The 16,721-nt window shown below is 40.0% G+C and overlaps 2 protein-coding genes across 3 annotated transcripts in view; both read right to left on the bottom strand.

The window, feature by feature from the left end:
* Positions 1-84, bottom strand: part of LOC129443200 (GRB10-interacting GYF protein 2) — a 69,626-nt gene extending 69,542 nt beyond the window's left edge. The window contains exon 1 of the mRNA XM_073864451.1: positions 15-84. The gene's annotated coding sequence lies outside the window, so the exon portion shown is untranslated. The remainder of the gene's footprint in view (positions 1-14) is intronic.
* An 8,379-nt stretch (positions 85-8,463) lies between these two features.
* On the bottom strand, positions 8,464-16,621 carry LOC141362384 (uncharacterized). Of its 2 annotated transcripts, XR_012368217.1 has the most exons (3): positions 16,290-16,621; positions 9,223-16,032; positions 8,464-8,965 (listed from the first exon to the last, which is right to left on the bottom strand). XR_012368217.1 is itself a non-coding variant. In XM_073864381.1 (2 exons), exon 2 carries the CDS (start codon positions 15,482-15,484, stop codon positions 9,602-9,604), a length of 5,883 nt encoding a protein of 1,960 aa, XP_073720482.1. In that variant the 5' UTR covers positions 15,485-16,032; positions 16,290-16,621; the 3' UTR covers positions 8,972-9,601. The 2 variants fall into 2 exon arrangements, 1 of the variants encoding a protein (XP_073720482.1); XM_073864381.1 differs by lacking the exon at positions 8,464-8,965 and having other exon boundaries at positions 8,972-16,032.
* Between the last annotated feature and the right edge of the window lie 100 nt (positions 16,622-16,721).

The raw sequence follows: 16,721 nt of genomic DNA, 5'->3' as shown, positions 1-16,721 counted from the left end.
AATATATAACTTACCTAAAACCGTACCGGCTCCTGACTATAAATATCCCTCAGCCTGAGGATGGCGATTACATGAAGATTGATAGATTAGCTTTTCAGAGAAGGGCTTTATCACATCCACCTCGATCTCTGCCTTTCAAAGAACTGAAAAGCGAGCATGGAAAAAAAAAACGTTTTCCCATTTAGCAGAATTAGCACAACCAGTCAAGCATAATCACTTAACACGAAATGATATAAAATTGTCTGGAGCTACGTTCAGGTAACGTAAAGACTAGAGAGGCAGGCCGTTTCTCAACCGGAAGGCTGCAGCCTGCGGAGACTGCATACGTCATCAAGCCTGGTTTATTTCAGTTAACTGAGCATTACATTCGCAAGTCATAGGCATATTACAACAATTTACGATTAACGATTAAGAATAATAATGAACTATATAATTGATAATATTCTGAAATAAACAATTTTGGTGACGTATGCAGCCTAGAAATGCGACCTTAGGAGGCTGCAACTAGGGTTGCCACCTTTGATTTGTGAAAAACCGGGACACTCCGATGAAATGTATTTTTGTTTTGTTTTTTGGAGGGGGGTTCAACTAATATTTGCAAATATACTATGTTAACAGTTGTAGGACTCTATTCCGTCTCTAACCTATATTTGTCCTGACGTAGATGCTTTCCCTGAAGTAGATGCACTCACTCTGGACTCCTTTCTACATTAAATACATTGAATATACATTTTTGTATAAACATTGTGTAAACATATACTGCATAATTATATTCTATTATAAAATATAATCATTTGTACAAATATAGGATATGTGCTTTAGCAATAAAACATGATTACATGTATTATAATAGATTATAAACAACTTTTTGTTTTTGTTAACTTAGTAAATTTGGGCAACCTAAAACTGACATTTCTCACCTCTTTTTCCATGTGTATTTCTCATCCCTTTTTGCTGCCTGCAGAAGTCTCGGCTGTCCCTCAATGAATGCTTTAAACTTCAAGCATGATCATTTAAAGTTTAATCTAACTTTAAGTTCAGCTTTGACCAACCCCACTGATCGTTTTAAAAGCTGACTAGCAACTTAACTCAAACTATTTCATCCAGGATGTGTGTGTGGAATCTGTGGATGCGACGCGTGCGACCAACCGACAGCATAGGTAGTTGCTAGGCGATAAGTTAAGCATCCAATCAAATAAAAGTTAACGCCTGGCCAATCCACTGTGTTACCTGTTCTATTTTACCCGGTTACAGACACAGGATTGGATGAACACAGAAACAGTGGAAGGAAACGCTTTAATTTGAAACCAGGAAATTCTGCTTTAAAAGTTAATTTTCACAAAAAACCGGGACAATTCGTGTCCCGGGAAAGAATATAAATTTTCCGGGACTGTGACTCAAAAAAGAGAACAATCCCGGGAAAACCAGGACGGGTGGCAACGCTAGCTGCAACCTTTGTATTGAGAAACTTCCGCAGATTGCCCATATGGCTCAGTTTTAGGGCTCGCTGCATTTCCATGGCTTAGTTTGATTTCTCCATACTGTTTTTGAATCTAGTAAAGTGAATGTGTTAAAACGCACGTTGAATAATGTAGACACCTTAATGAGTTAAAGGAACACTATGTAAGAAATGTATATCAATTAATCATAAAATGGCACTGATATGACACTACATTATAAATCATTTTCATTTCAAATACTTATATCACTGACAACAGTGGTCTGTCCAGGATATTGTCATTTAAAAAGTGGAGTTGCAGCCCTCAACTGATGTTTATGATGTTATTTTGTGTATTGGCCACCAGTTGTGTGATTGCAGTAGCCTACCAGTTTTACCCACAAGTTTTGTGATTGCAAAACCAGTTTTGGCCACAATCCTACATACTGTTCCTTTAAAAATTTATGTTTTTGTTTAGTTCTTCAAGTGGATTAATATTTTGATGGTGCTGGCTGGGGCATTGCCCCACCTGCCCATACAGAGGAGCCGCTGCCTAAAACATGATTTAAAGTTTTAAGGGTGTACAATACTTTAAATATTGTTTTGCATATTTCCCCTTATGGCTGTATAAGGAATTGTGTTGTTCCGTCATATGACCAAGAGATGGCGGCACAATAACACGTTTTTCAGTTTTTTTAATTTGTTGTTAGTCGAATCCAAAGTCTATGGTCAACCCCCCTTAATCTAAATGATGTACTTAAGATACTCCCTTGAGGCTTTAAGTAAATATTTCAATAATTTAATATCACATTTGTATGTTTGACTTCAAAAACATGTACCCGTTTTAAAGTTTTTATCTTTAGTACAGTACGGTACCCTAATGGACCCTTATCTGGTTATGACAAATACAGCCCAGTCACATGAAATTCCATACCTATTCACGTAATTTTTTGATTCCAGGCGACAATATTTTAAAATTTAGAAAATATAAAAAAATAAAAATAGTATAAACCAATATACCAAATCTAACGCTGAAACGGAGTGAAATGGTTTGAAAATAGGAAAAAGCTGTTGAGTAAAAACGTGACAATGACACATAAACAGAAATTTGTGATACGATCACGAAAAACCGCGGAAATTCGTGACAGTATCACGAAAAAGAATCAAAAAAATTATGTGAGGTACATAATTTTGTGAGACTGGGTAGCAGCAATAACAGCTGGTTACTTATAAACATTTATATTTTTGTATAAATATTTTAAGCTGATTTTAAAACTATTTCTTTACATTTTATGTTTTAAAGAAACAGTATGTAAGATATTTATATCAATGAATCATAAAATGGCCCTGATATGTCATAGACAATAAGAAATTATTTTCATTTCAAATACTTATATCACTGACAACAGTGGTCTGGCCAGGATATTGTCATTTAAAAAGTGGAGTTGCAGCCCTCAACTGATGTTTATGTTGTCATGTTGTGTATCGGCCACCAGTTGTGTGATTGCAGTACCAGTTTTAGCCACAAGTTTCGTGATTGTAATATCAGTTTTGCCACAATTCTACATACTGTTCCTGTAATTATAATAATTACATTTTTCCACCCTGCAATTCCTCCGTGAACCACCAGGGGCTCGCGAATGCCAGTTGGGAAATGCCACTATTTCATTGTTCATTATAAACAACGTGCACGCACCTACAACCGAATGTCACAAATTAATGACAGCACCCACAAGCCGTGAATTGCAAGAATGGCCGCGAATGCCTCGTAGTGCCCAAAGTGGTGGCAACTAGTTCCTGAGGCATCTCATAATGCCCGCACCTACACATGACTGACAGTCAGCGTTCAAACCCACAGACCGCGAAATTTAACAGCAAACACAACAAGCTGACGAGTAGGCCTACCAATACCTACAAACGATGACAGCAAGCCACAAACAGTGCAGCTGGTACAAATAGCCAAGCTAACAAGTGCCACCATTAGCTGCCACAAAAAGTGTCAGCTGCCTCGAACAATCACTGGCAGCTCAGGCTGTGACCAGAAGTGCCACGACGAGCTGCCACAAAAGGAGGCAGCTGCCAGAGGTGCCACCGCAAGCTGCCACTGCCCGAATTGGGCTTGGCCCTACTGGCAACGTGACAGTGTAATAGAACCAAGAAATTTAGGTAGGCTACTTTTCCTCATGCCATTCATGCATTCCTCTGAATTGCAGCAGATGAGAGGCCTCTGCATGAATCAGATATAGTTTGCATTGAGGGGTAGTCAAGGTAGTATACAAAATTAAAGCAACACTATGTAGTTTACATGTAAAAATGACTTACGGCTCCCCCATGTGGTTGAAAAGCGCAACAGTGCCTGGTATCAGACACTCTTCTGCAGGCAGGGGGAGGGGCGGGGTTGTGTTTCCTACCCTCCACCGCCACTTTCAGAGTGTGCTTGTAGCAGCTAGGAGGGTGCTCAGGTTGCAGCAACAGTACAATTTGTCCAGTTAAAAGTTGTTCTATCACTGAAATAATTTTAGAGACATTATTTAAAAGTAAAAAAACTACATAGTGTTGCTTTAACTAATTGATTAATAATTTGTCAAATTTTTATTATCTAAAAAAGGTGGAGGAGGAAAAGCACCAATGAAGCCGACGAAGACATTCAGAACTGCCCATTTTAGGCCAACTTATTTAGTTAGTAATTAACATTTATTGTTACTTGTAAACCAGTTGTTTACACCGTTTAAAATGGATAAGAAAATGTGTATGGCATGTCTTAGAACAAGAGAGGAATTCAGAATCACATTATTTGTTGCAAATAAAAAAATATTGATGACTTTATCCTTTTTTATGCCTTAATATGTCAATGTATCCTGGGAGATACAACAGTAACACTTTACTTGAAGAGGTGTTCATAAGACGTTCCTTATTTCAAAATGTGTGTTCTGCACGTTGAGTGTGTGTATGTGCATCACGTGTCTTGTCAAAACAAGTGCCTGCTGCAAATGCGTCTAAAGGGTTTATGATCAGCGTTTGCCAGATACTCGCATAATCTCATGCGTAATCACAGTTTACTGTAAAGGGAGTGTGTATTTTGTGTCTTTTATCATAAACGGTTTTGACGTGTGAACAGCAGGCACTTATTTTGACCAAACACGTGATGCACATGTTTCAACAAACACATATTTTGAAAACGCAAGCAACACACATGACACTGCGAACACTTATTTTGAATCTGCCCAGATTATACAAAAAATGACATGAAATGATTTTATTTTGCTCATTGTTTTCCACTCTTGCCTGTTTAAGGGTTAAAGGGATAGTTCACCCAAATTGAAAAGTTTTGTCATCATTTACTCACTTTCATGATGTTACAAACCTGTATAAATTTCTTTGTTCTGATATACACAAAAGAAGATATTTTAAGGAATGTTTGTAACCAAAGCGTTCATGAGCCCCATATGCAATGGAAGTGAACATTTCTTAAAATATCTTTCTTTGTGTTCATCAGAACAATGAAATTCATACAGGTTTTTAACAATATGAGAGTGAGTAAACGATGGCAGAATTTTCGTTTTTGGGTGAACTATCCCTTTAAGTGTGTATGATTAGGCTATTATTTAATTTATAAAATATAAGTCAACAATAACTATAATATTATAAATGATGATTCTCCTAACGTCATCACAGGATAAGTTTACATAAGTGTAATATGATGGTTTGATATTGATAGACAAACATTGCACTTTAGATGAAACCACACCAATCCTACACAAGTTTTAATGCTTGATAAATGGTATGGTTGCAACTAAGGGTAACCAAATGTGGTGTGCTATGTAAAATGTTCATCCTGTTTACTTTCATTGCCCTCCCACACACTAAAGTCCTATGTAGCTTTTGCAACTTTATTTGTTGACTGACCTTTACATATGGAAACTATACCATAAACATTTTGGGTAAAGAACTTACATAACCAAGAATGTAACTTTGCATTAAACACAATCAACATAAAAAAAACACAGAAACACTGCAGGTCTGTTTAAAATGAATTTGGTTTAAACACATTCATGGATGACCTTGCAAAAAAGAAGTGTAGTTGCTTTGTGTGCTGTTATGTTAAATACAAACCTGCAGTCACTTCCAAGCAATCATTGGTAGCAAGCAATCATTGAAACAATGTAAAAATGGTTGATTTCTCAATGTTAATCCCATTGATTCAATATCACGCCTGCACCCTCTATTAAAATATTTGTATTAAAATAATAAAATATGTATAAAAATATTGAGATTTCAACAAACCATGACTATGGTGATCAGTGTTTGCTTTAGTTGGGCCCCTGACTTTTGTGTTTTTTTAAGGTTAAGTTTTCTTTGGCTGTTGAAGCATGTTTTAAGATATATCTGCTATTGCAAAGAAAGCTTAGATCTAATGTGATTGTGTGTGTGTGTGGTGTTAATGATGTGTAAAAAAAAAAGGGTGATACTATAGTGCTAGTTGGAAGCAGTATCAGGTCTGTTATTTTCTGAATTATAAAAACATAGAATCAATCTCTGACATCATGAATCAGTCTATAAAACACATCAATGGTGCAATACGGTTTATGCTGCAATACATGCTGAGTATCAACCTAGTAGGTGTGTCCGAGTTCATGCGGCGCTACACAGGCCGATCGGTGAGGTTTGCCGCATGCAGTTGATGGAGGGGCTGAAGACAGAGCCATCAAGTCGGACACCTGCTGCTCGCCATAGTGACGTGTGCGCCATTTTTCCTTTTTTATTGAGAATGAAGTAAATTAGATGGTGAATTTGTTAAAAACAAATCTTTTTACAAAACGTTGCAACCAGAAACACTTGAATATTTTAATTGCTTCTTATACTGTATGCTGAAAACATTATTTTTTTACATGACAGATTATAACATATTCAGGTATATTAAGGAGTTCCACCTGCTATAAAAACATGAATTTATAAACTTTATTAGTGGATACATGAAACGCAAGTGATCGTTATCATCAGTGAACAGATCGTGTCATGACCGGCAGATCATTCCACAGAATGGAACAGATCCAGAACAGATTGCTGCTGCATTCTGAATCACCTGTAGTGGTTTGGTTGTGCAAGCTGGGAGTCCAGCCAGTAATGCATTGCAATAGTCCAGTCTGGACAGGACAAGAGCCTGGACTAGGATTTGCGTAGCATACTCATTTAGAAAAGGTCTAATTTTCCTAATATTGTAGGGGATGAATCTTCAAGGGTGGCGATGCTGGCAACATGCTCAGTATAACTAAGCTAATCATCAGTGACCACTCCCAGGTTTCTGGCTGTCCTGGAAGGCATAATGGTTGAAGAACCTAGCTGAATGGAAAGGTTGTAATAAATCTTAGGGTCAGACGCCATGACAAGCAGCTTTGTCTTTGCAAGGTTCAGCTGGAGATGGTGATCCTTCATCCAAAGTTAAATGTCCCTCATGCATGCTGAGATGCTAGCAGAAACCCAGTGATCTTTGGGGTGGGACGACAAGTGGAGTTGTGTGTCATCTGCATAGCAGTGGTAGGTAAAGCTGTTTCCGAATGACAGAACCCAGGGATGTCATGTATATCGAAAAAGAGCAGTGGTCCAAGCACTGAGCCTTAGGGTACCCCGGTATTAAAATGGGGTTGGAAGACGTCACCTCTCCAGGATACCCTAATGACCTACCTAAGACTTGAACCACAGTAGCCCTGTACTGGAGACACCCTTAGCCTTGAGGGTTGAAAGGTGGATGTGGTGATTAACAGTGTCAAAAGTGGCAGATAGATCCAGGAGGATTAGTACAGATGATTTGGAGGTTGCCCTTGCCTGCCTTAGGGCTTCAATGACTGAGAGCAGCACAGTCTCGTGGAGTGACCGCTTTTGAAGTCACATGCCTTCAGCACCAACTCAAGTCGGACAAAATTTCTGAAATACCAAATACCATAGTTTTAAGTGTATCAAAATAAAATACAGCAGCCACAACATGTATCAAAGCAAACTACTATATTTTTGAATTTTGAAAATACTAAAAGATTTTTACAAGGGAGCACGACATTTTTTTGCAAACATTCCATAATTTGGACTATTTGATCTATTGCTTCACCGTTACATTGACTCTGAGCCATGCAAAAATCTGACATATCTGACCGGTTTTAGCATTAGGGCCTACTTTGCATTAGCAACACTGACAAACAAGTTATTCATAAGAAGACAACTGATTGCACCTGTATTCATAGCAACTAGTTTTTAACTAATTAATCAAGGATTGTTATCATAAATATAATAATATATTGTGTGTCAGGCAGCCATTCATGCAATGGTATGCAAACCAAAATATTATGATCCTACTAAACACCGACTTCAACATATGAGTATGGTTTGAAACAGGCTTAACAATACACACGCGCTGCTGTGAGCAGCTCTGCTACGCTCTTTCATACGTGATCATATTCGTATCCGTGTCATAGAGTGGCTCACAGTAAAAGTTGCTGCTATATGTAAGTTTAGACCACTACACCAGTATTGTGGCATTAAAATCCCAGTTGTTGTTGCTCAACACTGAAATGCTTTGTTTTTTGTGCACAACCAACATATGCTGAAAGTAGCAAGCTAAACTATTTAGCCTAGGCTACTTAAACAAACACCAAAACTTAACATGAACTGTTAAAAATTATAGCAAATTATGAAAAAAAAAACAAATTATGAAAAGCTGGCAGTCTGCAAGTTTGACCGCCACCTTTCATATGGATCAATTTTCTGGTCTGGGGCTCTTTCAAATACAAATGACAAAATACTATTTTGTATTTAAAAATGTATTTAAAATACAGTGCGCAACACCCCATGAAGTCGAACACACCTAGTACTAATCTAATCCATGACTCCCAGCATGCATTGCAGTTGATCGTTTTACCTGAAATAGTTTGATGATTGTCACCATTTTTGAGATTTGTAGGATGAGTGATGATGTCTGAATGATTGAGTATTATTTCTGTTTACCTTGTCACAGTGCATTTACAAACCAGTTGTTTGCAAGGAACTGAAATGCACTAGTTACTATTACGATGCCAATCACCTCAGAGGATCTTTTAATCACAATTAACGTCCAGGACCCAAGGAATAAATGAAGAGCAAGAGACTTTGTTCAATGAACTGAATTTCTATTAAATAATCAAATAGAAATTGTAACAATAATTAAACACTCATAACAATGCAATTACTCAAATAAATATACAAATAAAGAACGTAGGCCTACATAAATAAATTGTTAAATACAGCAGTTGAAGTAGTGAAGGTAAATAATACAGATAATTGCAGTTGTGACGATGTATCAACACAGAATTAAATTCTTAAGTAAAGTTATTAACAGTCCCAAATGTCCGAATGTCTTATCTGATATAAGAGGTAGTGATCCGTTGTCGTTGGTTCGTTGATGTCTTCTCACGTGGCGATGAAGGATGACACACGTGTCCAGTTGATGTACACGTGCACCTATGTGAAGTTATGTATGTGTTTGTGTGTGTGTGTGTGGTTCTACAATAAAACAAATAAATACAATTACCATGATAATCTTCGCAAATGTTAGAAATGTGCATTCAGTGCTAACCGTTTAGCATAAATAATCGCTACATCATCACAGGTAGAAACGTAATGATGGCATTTACTTTGATAATCTACAAATATGCTTATATATTATATGACAACCAACTTAACATTTAGTTATTGTGATATACAGTGATTATCACTCATTTGAAACATATGACAATAAATATAAACACATTTCAACTTACGATCGTCAATGACGCACACTTATAACCATCACGGAGAAACATCAAACAAATGACTGGTCAATCACACCCATCCGCTGTCATTCGGTAGATCATCACAGACTCTGGCTCTTTATGGGACGATTAAACGTGTTGCATAGATTTCTGCAAGATTAATACGCTCCGTTTCTATAAAAGTTACGGAGACGGCAAACTTTGCGGTCTGCCATTGCAATATAAAGCCACTTCTCCTGCTGCTCTCGCGCAGTCTCAGTTTAAACCACACCCCGTGTCAATGCCAGACTGACCTCAGTACAGCCTTATCATTAAAGAAGGATATCTGAACAGAGTCTTTTTTACAGCCGCCCCCAAATTTGTGGTAACAAATTTGCCAGTATTAAGTTTATTGTGAGTCATCAGTGTCTGGAGGTAAGGCGGGTAGTCTTATTAATCGTGCAATAGGTCGGGTGTAAGTATGGTCTTTCACTTTAATTGAAGCACTTCTTACTCTACCATCAGAACCAGGAATGACAGATGTAACAGTGCCTACTCTCCAGAGGGCTCTTGGCATTTGTTCATCAGCAATGAGAACGACAGTTCCAACTGTAATATTTTCTTTGTCTTGGTTCCATTTCTGACGTGCTTGTAAAGTAGGCAGGAAATCATGAATAAAATGCTTCCAGAAGTGGTCACTTAGTATCTGACTGTGTCTCCATCTTTTTCGACTGAGAAGATCAGAATCAGGGTAAACTACCTGTGGCAGTGAAGAATCTGGCCGCCCCATGAGTAAAGAATTTGGGGTCACAGGATCTGGGTCACCTACATCACTGGAGACATAACCCAAAGGTCTTGAGTTTAAAATACTTTCAACCTCAAGCAAGATGGTTCTTAGGACTTCTTCTGTGACAACTTGAGCTCCAAGTGTTGTCCTTAGTGATGTTTTCACTGACCTTACTTCTCTTTCCCATGAGCCGCCAAAGTGTGGTGCGCTGGGTGGATTGAAGCGGAACCTGATCTGTTCTTTGGCTAGCTGGTCTTTGATAGTAGGCTGAATTTGGTGAAAAGTCTCTTCCAGCTCGGTATGTCCTCCTTTAAAATTTGTTCCCTGGTCTGAGAGAAGCTCATAAGGCTTCCCTCTACGGGCGATAAAACGCCTAAGAGACATCAAAAATGAGTCAGTGTCCATGTGATCGAGTAAGTCAAGGTGTACTGCTCGGGTCGTCAAACATTTATATATAATGCCCCATCTTTTCTCCGTACGGCGCCCTATTTTGATGACTAAGGGCCCGAAACAATCCACTCCTGTGGAATAGAAAGGGGGTCGAAACAATCTGAGACTTGATGGAGGGAGGTCTGCCATTCTAGGAACTGCTGCTTTCCCTCGCCACTTGTTACACTCAAAACATTCATGTTGGTACTTCTTAATCGCCTCTCTTCCGCGTAGGATCCAGAACTTTCGTCGTAATTCTGCATATACACGGCCAGCCCCTGGATGGTGCAATTTGTTGTCATAGTGCTTAATGAGGAGCTTTGAGACTGGGTGACTTGGAGACAGGACTATAGGATGCAAAAATTCATCGTTTAGACTGTCACATCTACGAAGCCTTCCTCCTACTCTAATCAATGCAGAGTTGTTGTCATATTCGGGAGTGAGTTTCATTAATCTGCTGCGATTAGGCACATTCTTCCCTTCCTTAAGCAAAGCATACTCTTCAGGGAAGTCTTGCATCTGACAGTGTCTCAAAACAGTTAATTCTGCCTCACTAAAGTCATCTGCATCAGGCGGTCCTTTATTGGCGGCCGCCCCATTCAGGGACTGCACTGTGGCTTCCAGAAGTTCTTGATAACTTTGAAATTGGAGGGCATCTGGTATTACAGTTCCTTTAGTCTCATTCACTACCCCACAAAATGCAGATTTCTTAAGCTCTTGAATGTCTTCAGTGTTTAGGCATTCTGGTGTCTTTGGCCAGTAAGAACTAGGATACAGCAAAAAGTCTGGACCTTTGTTCCAAGAAGTATTTCCAGCCAACTGATCCAATGTTAGACCTCTTGTTATGTCATCAGCAGGATTAGATGATGAGTTAACATAACGCCATGTTTTGGGGTCAGACAGCTCTTGAATTTCAGTAATTCGGACTCCCACAAATACTTTGTACCGGCAAGAGTCAGATTGGAGCCAGGCAAGAACTGTGGTTGAATCAGTCCAGAACACACAGTTGTGAATTTCCAAGGTCAGCTCTTTTTGCAACACCGAACCTAGCTGTGCTCCTGTCAATGCTGCACAGAGCTCCAATCGTGCTATGGAGAGCTGCTTCTTGGGTGCAACTCTGGATCTTGCAGCTAGGAAGGATACCTGAATATTGCTCTGATCATCTTCTGTTGTCAGATACGCCACTGAGCCATATGCCTTTTCAGAAGCATCACAGAATATGTGTAGGTTGCGACATTTAACAGTGGACTGAAGGCATGAACTATAGCATCTGGGCTGTGATATCTTGGCTAGTGCAGGCAGTTCACTTTCCCACTGACGCCATGCATCCAGTAAATGAGCAGGAAGGCAAGGGTCATCCCAACTTCGTTTTTTATCCCACAACATTTGGACAATGATCTTAGCCCTTGTGGTATAGGGTATAAGAAACCCAAGGGGATCATACTGTTTTGCCAGAGTACGGTAGATTGTCCGCATTGTGATTTCACCATCTTCACCTTGGTGGGGCTTATATGCTAACGTATCCAGTTTGCATTGCCATAGTAGGCCAAGGGTCCTTTCTTGAGGATTGTCTGTCCCTTGACTAAGCCAGATCTCACTGCTATCTGATCTTAGCTCAGCTGGAAGGTGTTGAATAACTGTAGGGACATTGCTTGCCCACTGCCTCAGCTCAAATCCACCCTTTGATAGATGATCCTGCAATCTGTGAACTAGTTTCTCAGCCTGTTCTTCAGTTGGCACACTTTGTAAACAGTTGTCTACATAGAATCCACGCTCCACTGTTTTTCTCACCTCATCTGTAGGCTCAAGGTAATTCTTTACGTGTGACTGAAGGGCAAATGTAGCACAGCAGGGGCTACAAGTGGTCCCAAACGGAAGAACCTCCCATTGATAGACTGTGGCAGGTTCCATTGTTTTTCCATTGCGCCACAAGAATCTGAGGTATGGTTTGTCTTCATCAAGGAGGCGGACTTGATGAAACATTCCGCGTATATCACTGCAGATCGCTACAGGGTGTTCCCTGAAGCGCAGTAGAACTCCCAACAAACTTGCTCCTAGAGTAGGCCCGGGCATGAGGTGCTCATTTAGAGACTGGCCTTGGAACTCAAAGGAACAATTAAACACAATGCGGTCTTTGCCGTTATGATTAACCATATGATGTGGTATGTACCACGAATGAAGACTCAGGTCACACTGGTTTGTAGTGAGCGGGGTAATATAGCCTGCCTGTATTAGCTTCTGAATCTCAGCGTTGTAACTTATTGCCCTCTGAGGCTCCCTCATTAGGCGTCTTTCTGTGCTGTGGAGGAGGGCTAACACAGCTTCCTTTGGTGCATTCAATGGTGGGAGAGATTCCTTCCATAGTAGTGGAGTAGCGTATCTTTGGACCCCTTCTATATCCATCCTGATTGTCTTCTCTTGCAAGATACGAATTGCTTCTGTGTCTTGTCGTGAACGAGTGACAACCTTCTCAGACTGATAAGGTACAATGTCCAGTTTCCAAAGCCTTTCAACTTGATTAAAAAGTTCAGTCTCTGGAGATGAGCAAGATACAAAAAGACATTCCTGTGGCTGCAACACAGACTGAAGGAATCTTGATGGACCCTGTAATGTCCACCCAAGACGTGTATGTACAGCTGCTGGCCCACCTGGCGGGCCTAATCTCACAGGTTCTACAGGTGTAATCAGATGAGGATAGTCCGAGCCAATGAGCACCAATGGTTGGGCTTGAGTGATATCAGGCAGAGGCAAATTTCTTAAGTGGTGGTACTTTTCTTGTAAGTAAGTGATGGAATATGTGTGTTGAACAAGACCCAGCTCTTTAGCAGTAAATGCTCCATGAATTTGAAATGCTCTGTCAGGTAATGAGACTGGCGATATAGAAAATGACACTGAATGTCCTTGTATGGTATGGACTTCCTGTCTGACAGTACGAAGGGCTAAGTCTTCAGGTTTTCCTTGCAGACCTAAACGTTGAGCAGCATCATGCAGCAGAATTGTCCGTTCGGAGCCGTCATCCAGCACTGCATAGGTCTCTAGTGATTTATCACCATTCCAAAGTACAACCCGACTTAATTTGAGCAATACCTGTCTACCACTTGTAGGCCGATCCAAGTATAAAGTCTGGGAAGTGGAAGTGAGTGGGATTGTGTTCCCTTCTGACTCTTTACTTCTGTCCTTCCATTTTGAATCAGAGCTGGCATTTACATCATGAAGAACCTCAAGATGTCTCCTTTCACACTTTTTGCATTTTGCTTTCAAAGTACACTTTGAGGAATGATGACCTCTGCCACATCTCCAGCATCTGTTACCAGTCTTGATCCAGTTCTCAATTTGCTCTTTTGTCAACAGCTTAAAGTTAGAACACTGATTCATATAGTGCTGAATAGAATCGCAGAATGGGCAGTACTTTTTAGGCTTTTCTGGTTTCTTATCTGTAGACACTGATGTCGTTTTCACATTTTCGATGGACAAACATGTCTGTTCTCCTCCATGCAGGACAGTGGTCTGTTTTCGTTGCATGAATCCAACCCTTTTGTCTTTGCGGAAAGCTTGCTTGTCAGGTTCATGGTATGTGCCATACTGCGTTCCTTCCACCTGCACACGGACCTCATATTCAAGCCAATCTGCCAAATCAATCAGAGTAGGAACGGGATTCTGAAGGGGATTAACAAATCTCTTGAAGTTGGCTCTTAGGTCATAAGGTAACTTAGCTAAGAGGCGAGATACATGTGAACCACACTTTAGCTCCGTCCAGCCTGGGCTTCCTAACTGATTCAACATCCCGACTAATGCTCTGACTCTGAGGGCGAAGGCTTTGAAAGCTTTGACATCACCACTTTTTATATTGGGTCCATCCATCAATTGGCTAATCCGTTGCAACGCTAACTGATGTGGCTGCCCATACATGTCAGTAAGTGCTCTCATAGTGTCACTAAAGGGATAACGACTATGACTGTAAGAATCAGCAACAAGTAGAGCATCCTCTAACTTAAGATGGTCCATTAAGATTTGAAACTTGAAAGATTCAGTAGCGTTATTAGGCAGTACATTGTCTAAAGCAATCTTAAGTCTGGTGAATTCACGCGGGTCATCATGAACAAAGTCAGGGATAGTAGGAGTGGGCCCACGGTACTGCACTGGTGAAAGGAACAAGCCACGATCAAGACCACGTTCTTCCAAAGGAGGAAATGATGCATCAGATAAGTGAAACCGTTCATTGTCACAATAGCTCTCATGTCTCCTATTATGCTGAAAGTAAGGTCTTGAATCGAATAATGAAGTCCTCTGCAAAGTGCGCCCTCTGTCGCCACTGTATGGATCATAAGTATCATTAGCAGATTGGAATTCTGAATATGGATGACCAACCTTAGCATTATTTAGAGAATGTTGAGAATCCCATGCAGGGTAGGATGATGGATTGGGCCGCTGCAACTTTGGATTATCAGACTGACACCAATGACGATCATATTGAGATTGTCTCGATTCGTGAACATTAGCAGCATGACTGGGTAAGTATTGCGACGAGTCATTATCACACTGAGGCGGTTCTGTATACTGAGGAGTTGACTGTCCTGAATGTGACTGACTACTGCTTAGTTTGCCCATTGTCTTTAAGCTGTGAGTAAGATCTGCTATGAGGTCTTGGTGGCCATCTCCACGTTTGTGTAAGGACTCATCTCTAGGGGGCAGCACTGGAGTATTTTCTGCTTGGCTTGGTTTTCGATCATCCTGTTGTGGAGCCAACATACTAGCAGCTATTGGTGTTGATGACACCCTATAGTCCATACCATGTGATGGAGATGAGACCTGCGGCGGAGCTAACCCAGGAGAAGTGGCAATTATGTCTGAAATGCGCTGAACATCTTGTCTGAGCTGCCTGCTTTCTTCTCTCATTTCACGAATACATGAGAGAACATCAGCATTTGTTACAACACTAACCTGCTCATCTGGAAATGTAAGGTGCCTTTGAGGATAGCTAACCTCATAATCCTGCAGATGCAAAGGCGGACGAATTACCCTGCGTGGCCTTACCACCTCTTGCTCTACTAACTTTTCCCTGGGTCTGGACGTCATAGCTGAAGCAGTTATAGCATCCGGCTCGAAGGACCATTTAATGTTTGCAAGGAACTGAAATGCACTAGTTACTATTACGATGCCAATCACCTCAGAGGATCTTTTAATCACAATTAACGTCCAGGACCCAAGGAATAAATGAAGAGCAAGAGACTTTGTTCAATGAACTGAATTTCTATTAAATAATCAAATAGAAATTGTAACAATAATTAAACACTCATAACAATGCAATTACTCAAATAAATATACAAATAAAGAACGTAGGCCTACATAAATAAATTGTTAAATACAGCAGTTGAAGTAGTGAAGGTAAATAATACAGATAATTGCAGTTGTGACGATGTATCAACACAGAATTAAATTCTTAAGTAAAGTTATTAACAGTCCCAAATGTCCGAATGTCTTATCTGATATAAGAGGTAGTGATCCGTTGTCGTTGGTTCGTTGATGTCTTCTCACGTGGCGATGAAGGATGACACACGTGTCCAGTTGATGTACACGTGCACCTATGTGAAGTTATGTATGTGTTTGTGTGTGTGTGTGTGGTTCTACAATAAAACAAATAAATACAATTACCATGATAATCTTCGCAAATGTTAGAAATGTGCATTCAGTGCTAACCGTTTAGCATAAATAATCGCTACATCATCACAGGTAGAAACGTAATGATGGCATTTACTTTGATAATCTACAAATATGCTTATATATTATATGACAACCAACTTAACATTTAGTTATTGTGATATACAGTGATTATCACTCATTTGAAACATATGACAATAAATATAAACACATTTCAACTTACGATCGTCAATGACGCACACTTATAACCATCACGGAGAAACATCAAACAAATGACTGGTCAATCACACCCATCCGCTGTCATTCGGTAGATCATCACAGACTCTGGCTCTTTATGGGACGATTAAACGTGTTGCATAGATTTCTGCAAGATTAATACGCTCCGTTTCTATAAAAGTTACGGAGACGGCAAACTTTGCGGTCTGCCATTGCAATATAAAGCCACTTCTCCTGCTGCTCTCGCGCAGTCTCAGTTTAAACCACACCCCGTGTCAATGCCAGACTGACCTCAGTACAGCCTTATCATTAAAGAAGGATATCTGAACAGAGTCTTTTTTACACCAGTACAAACCAAAACAATGGTCATTCACGAGTTCGCATTAACGTGTAATCGATAGAGAATGAGATAAAGCATATTTGGTGTACTGGCCGAGGA

Source organism: Misgurnus anguillicaudatus, unplaced genomic scaffold, assembly GCF_027580225.2.
Source record: "Misgurnus anguillicaudatus unplaced genomic scaffold, ASM2758022v2 HiC_scaffold_26, whole genome shotgun sequence".
NCBI classification, from domain to species: Eukaryota; Metazoa; Chordata; class Actinopteri; order Cypriniformes; family Cobitidae; genus Misgurnus; species Misgurnus anguillicaudatus.
The sequence above is the reverse complement of the archived record's forward strand: the minus strand, read 5'-3'. Positions and strand labels throughout refer to the sequence as shown.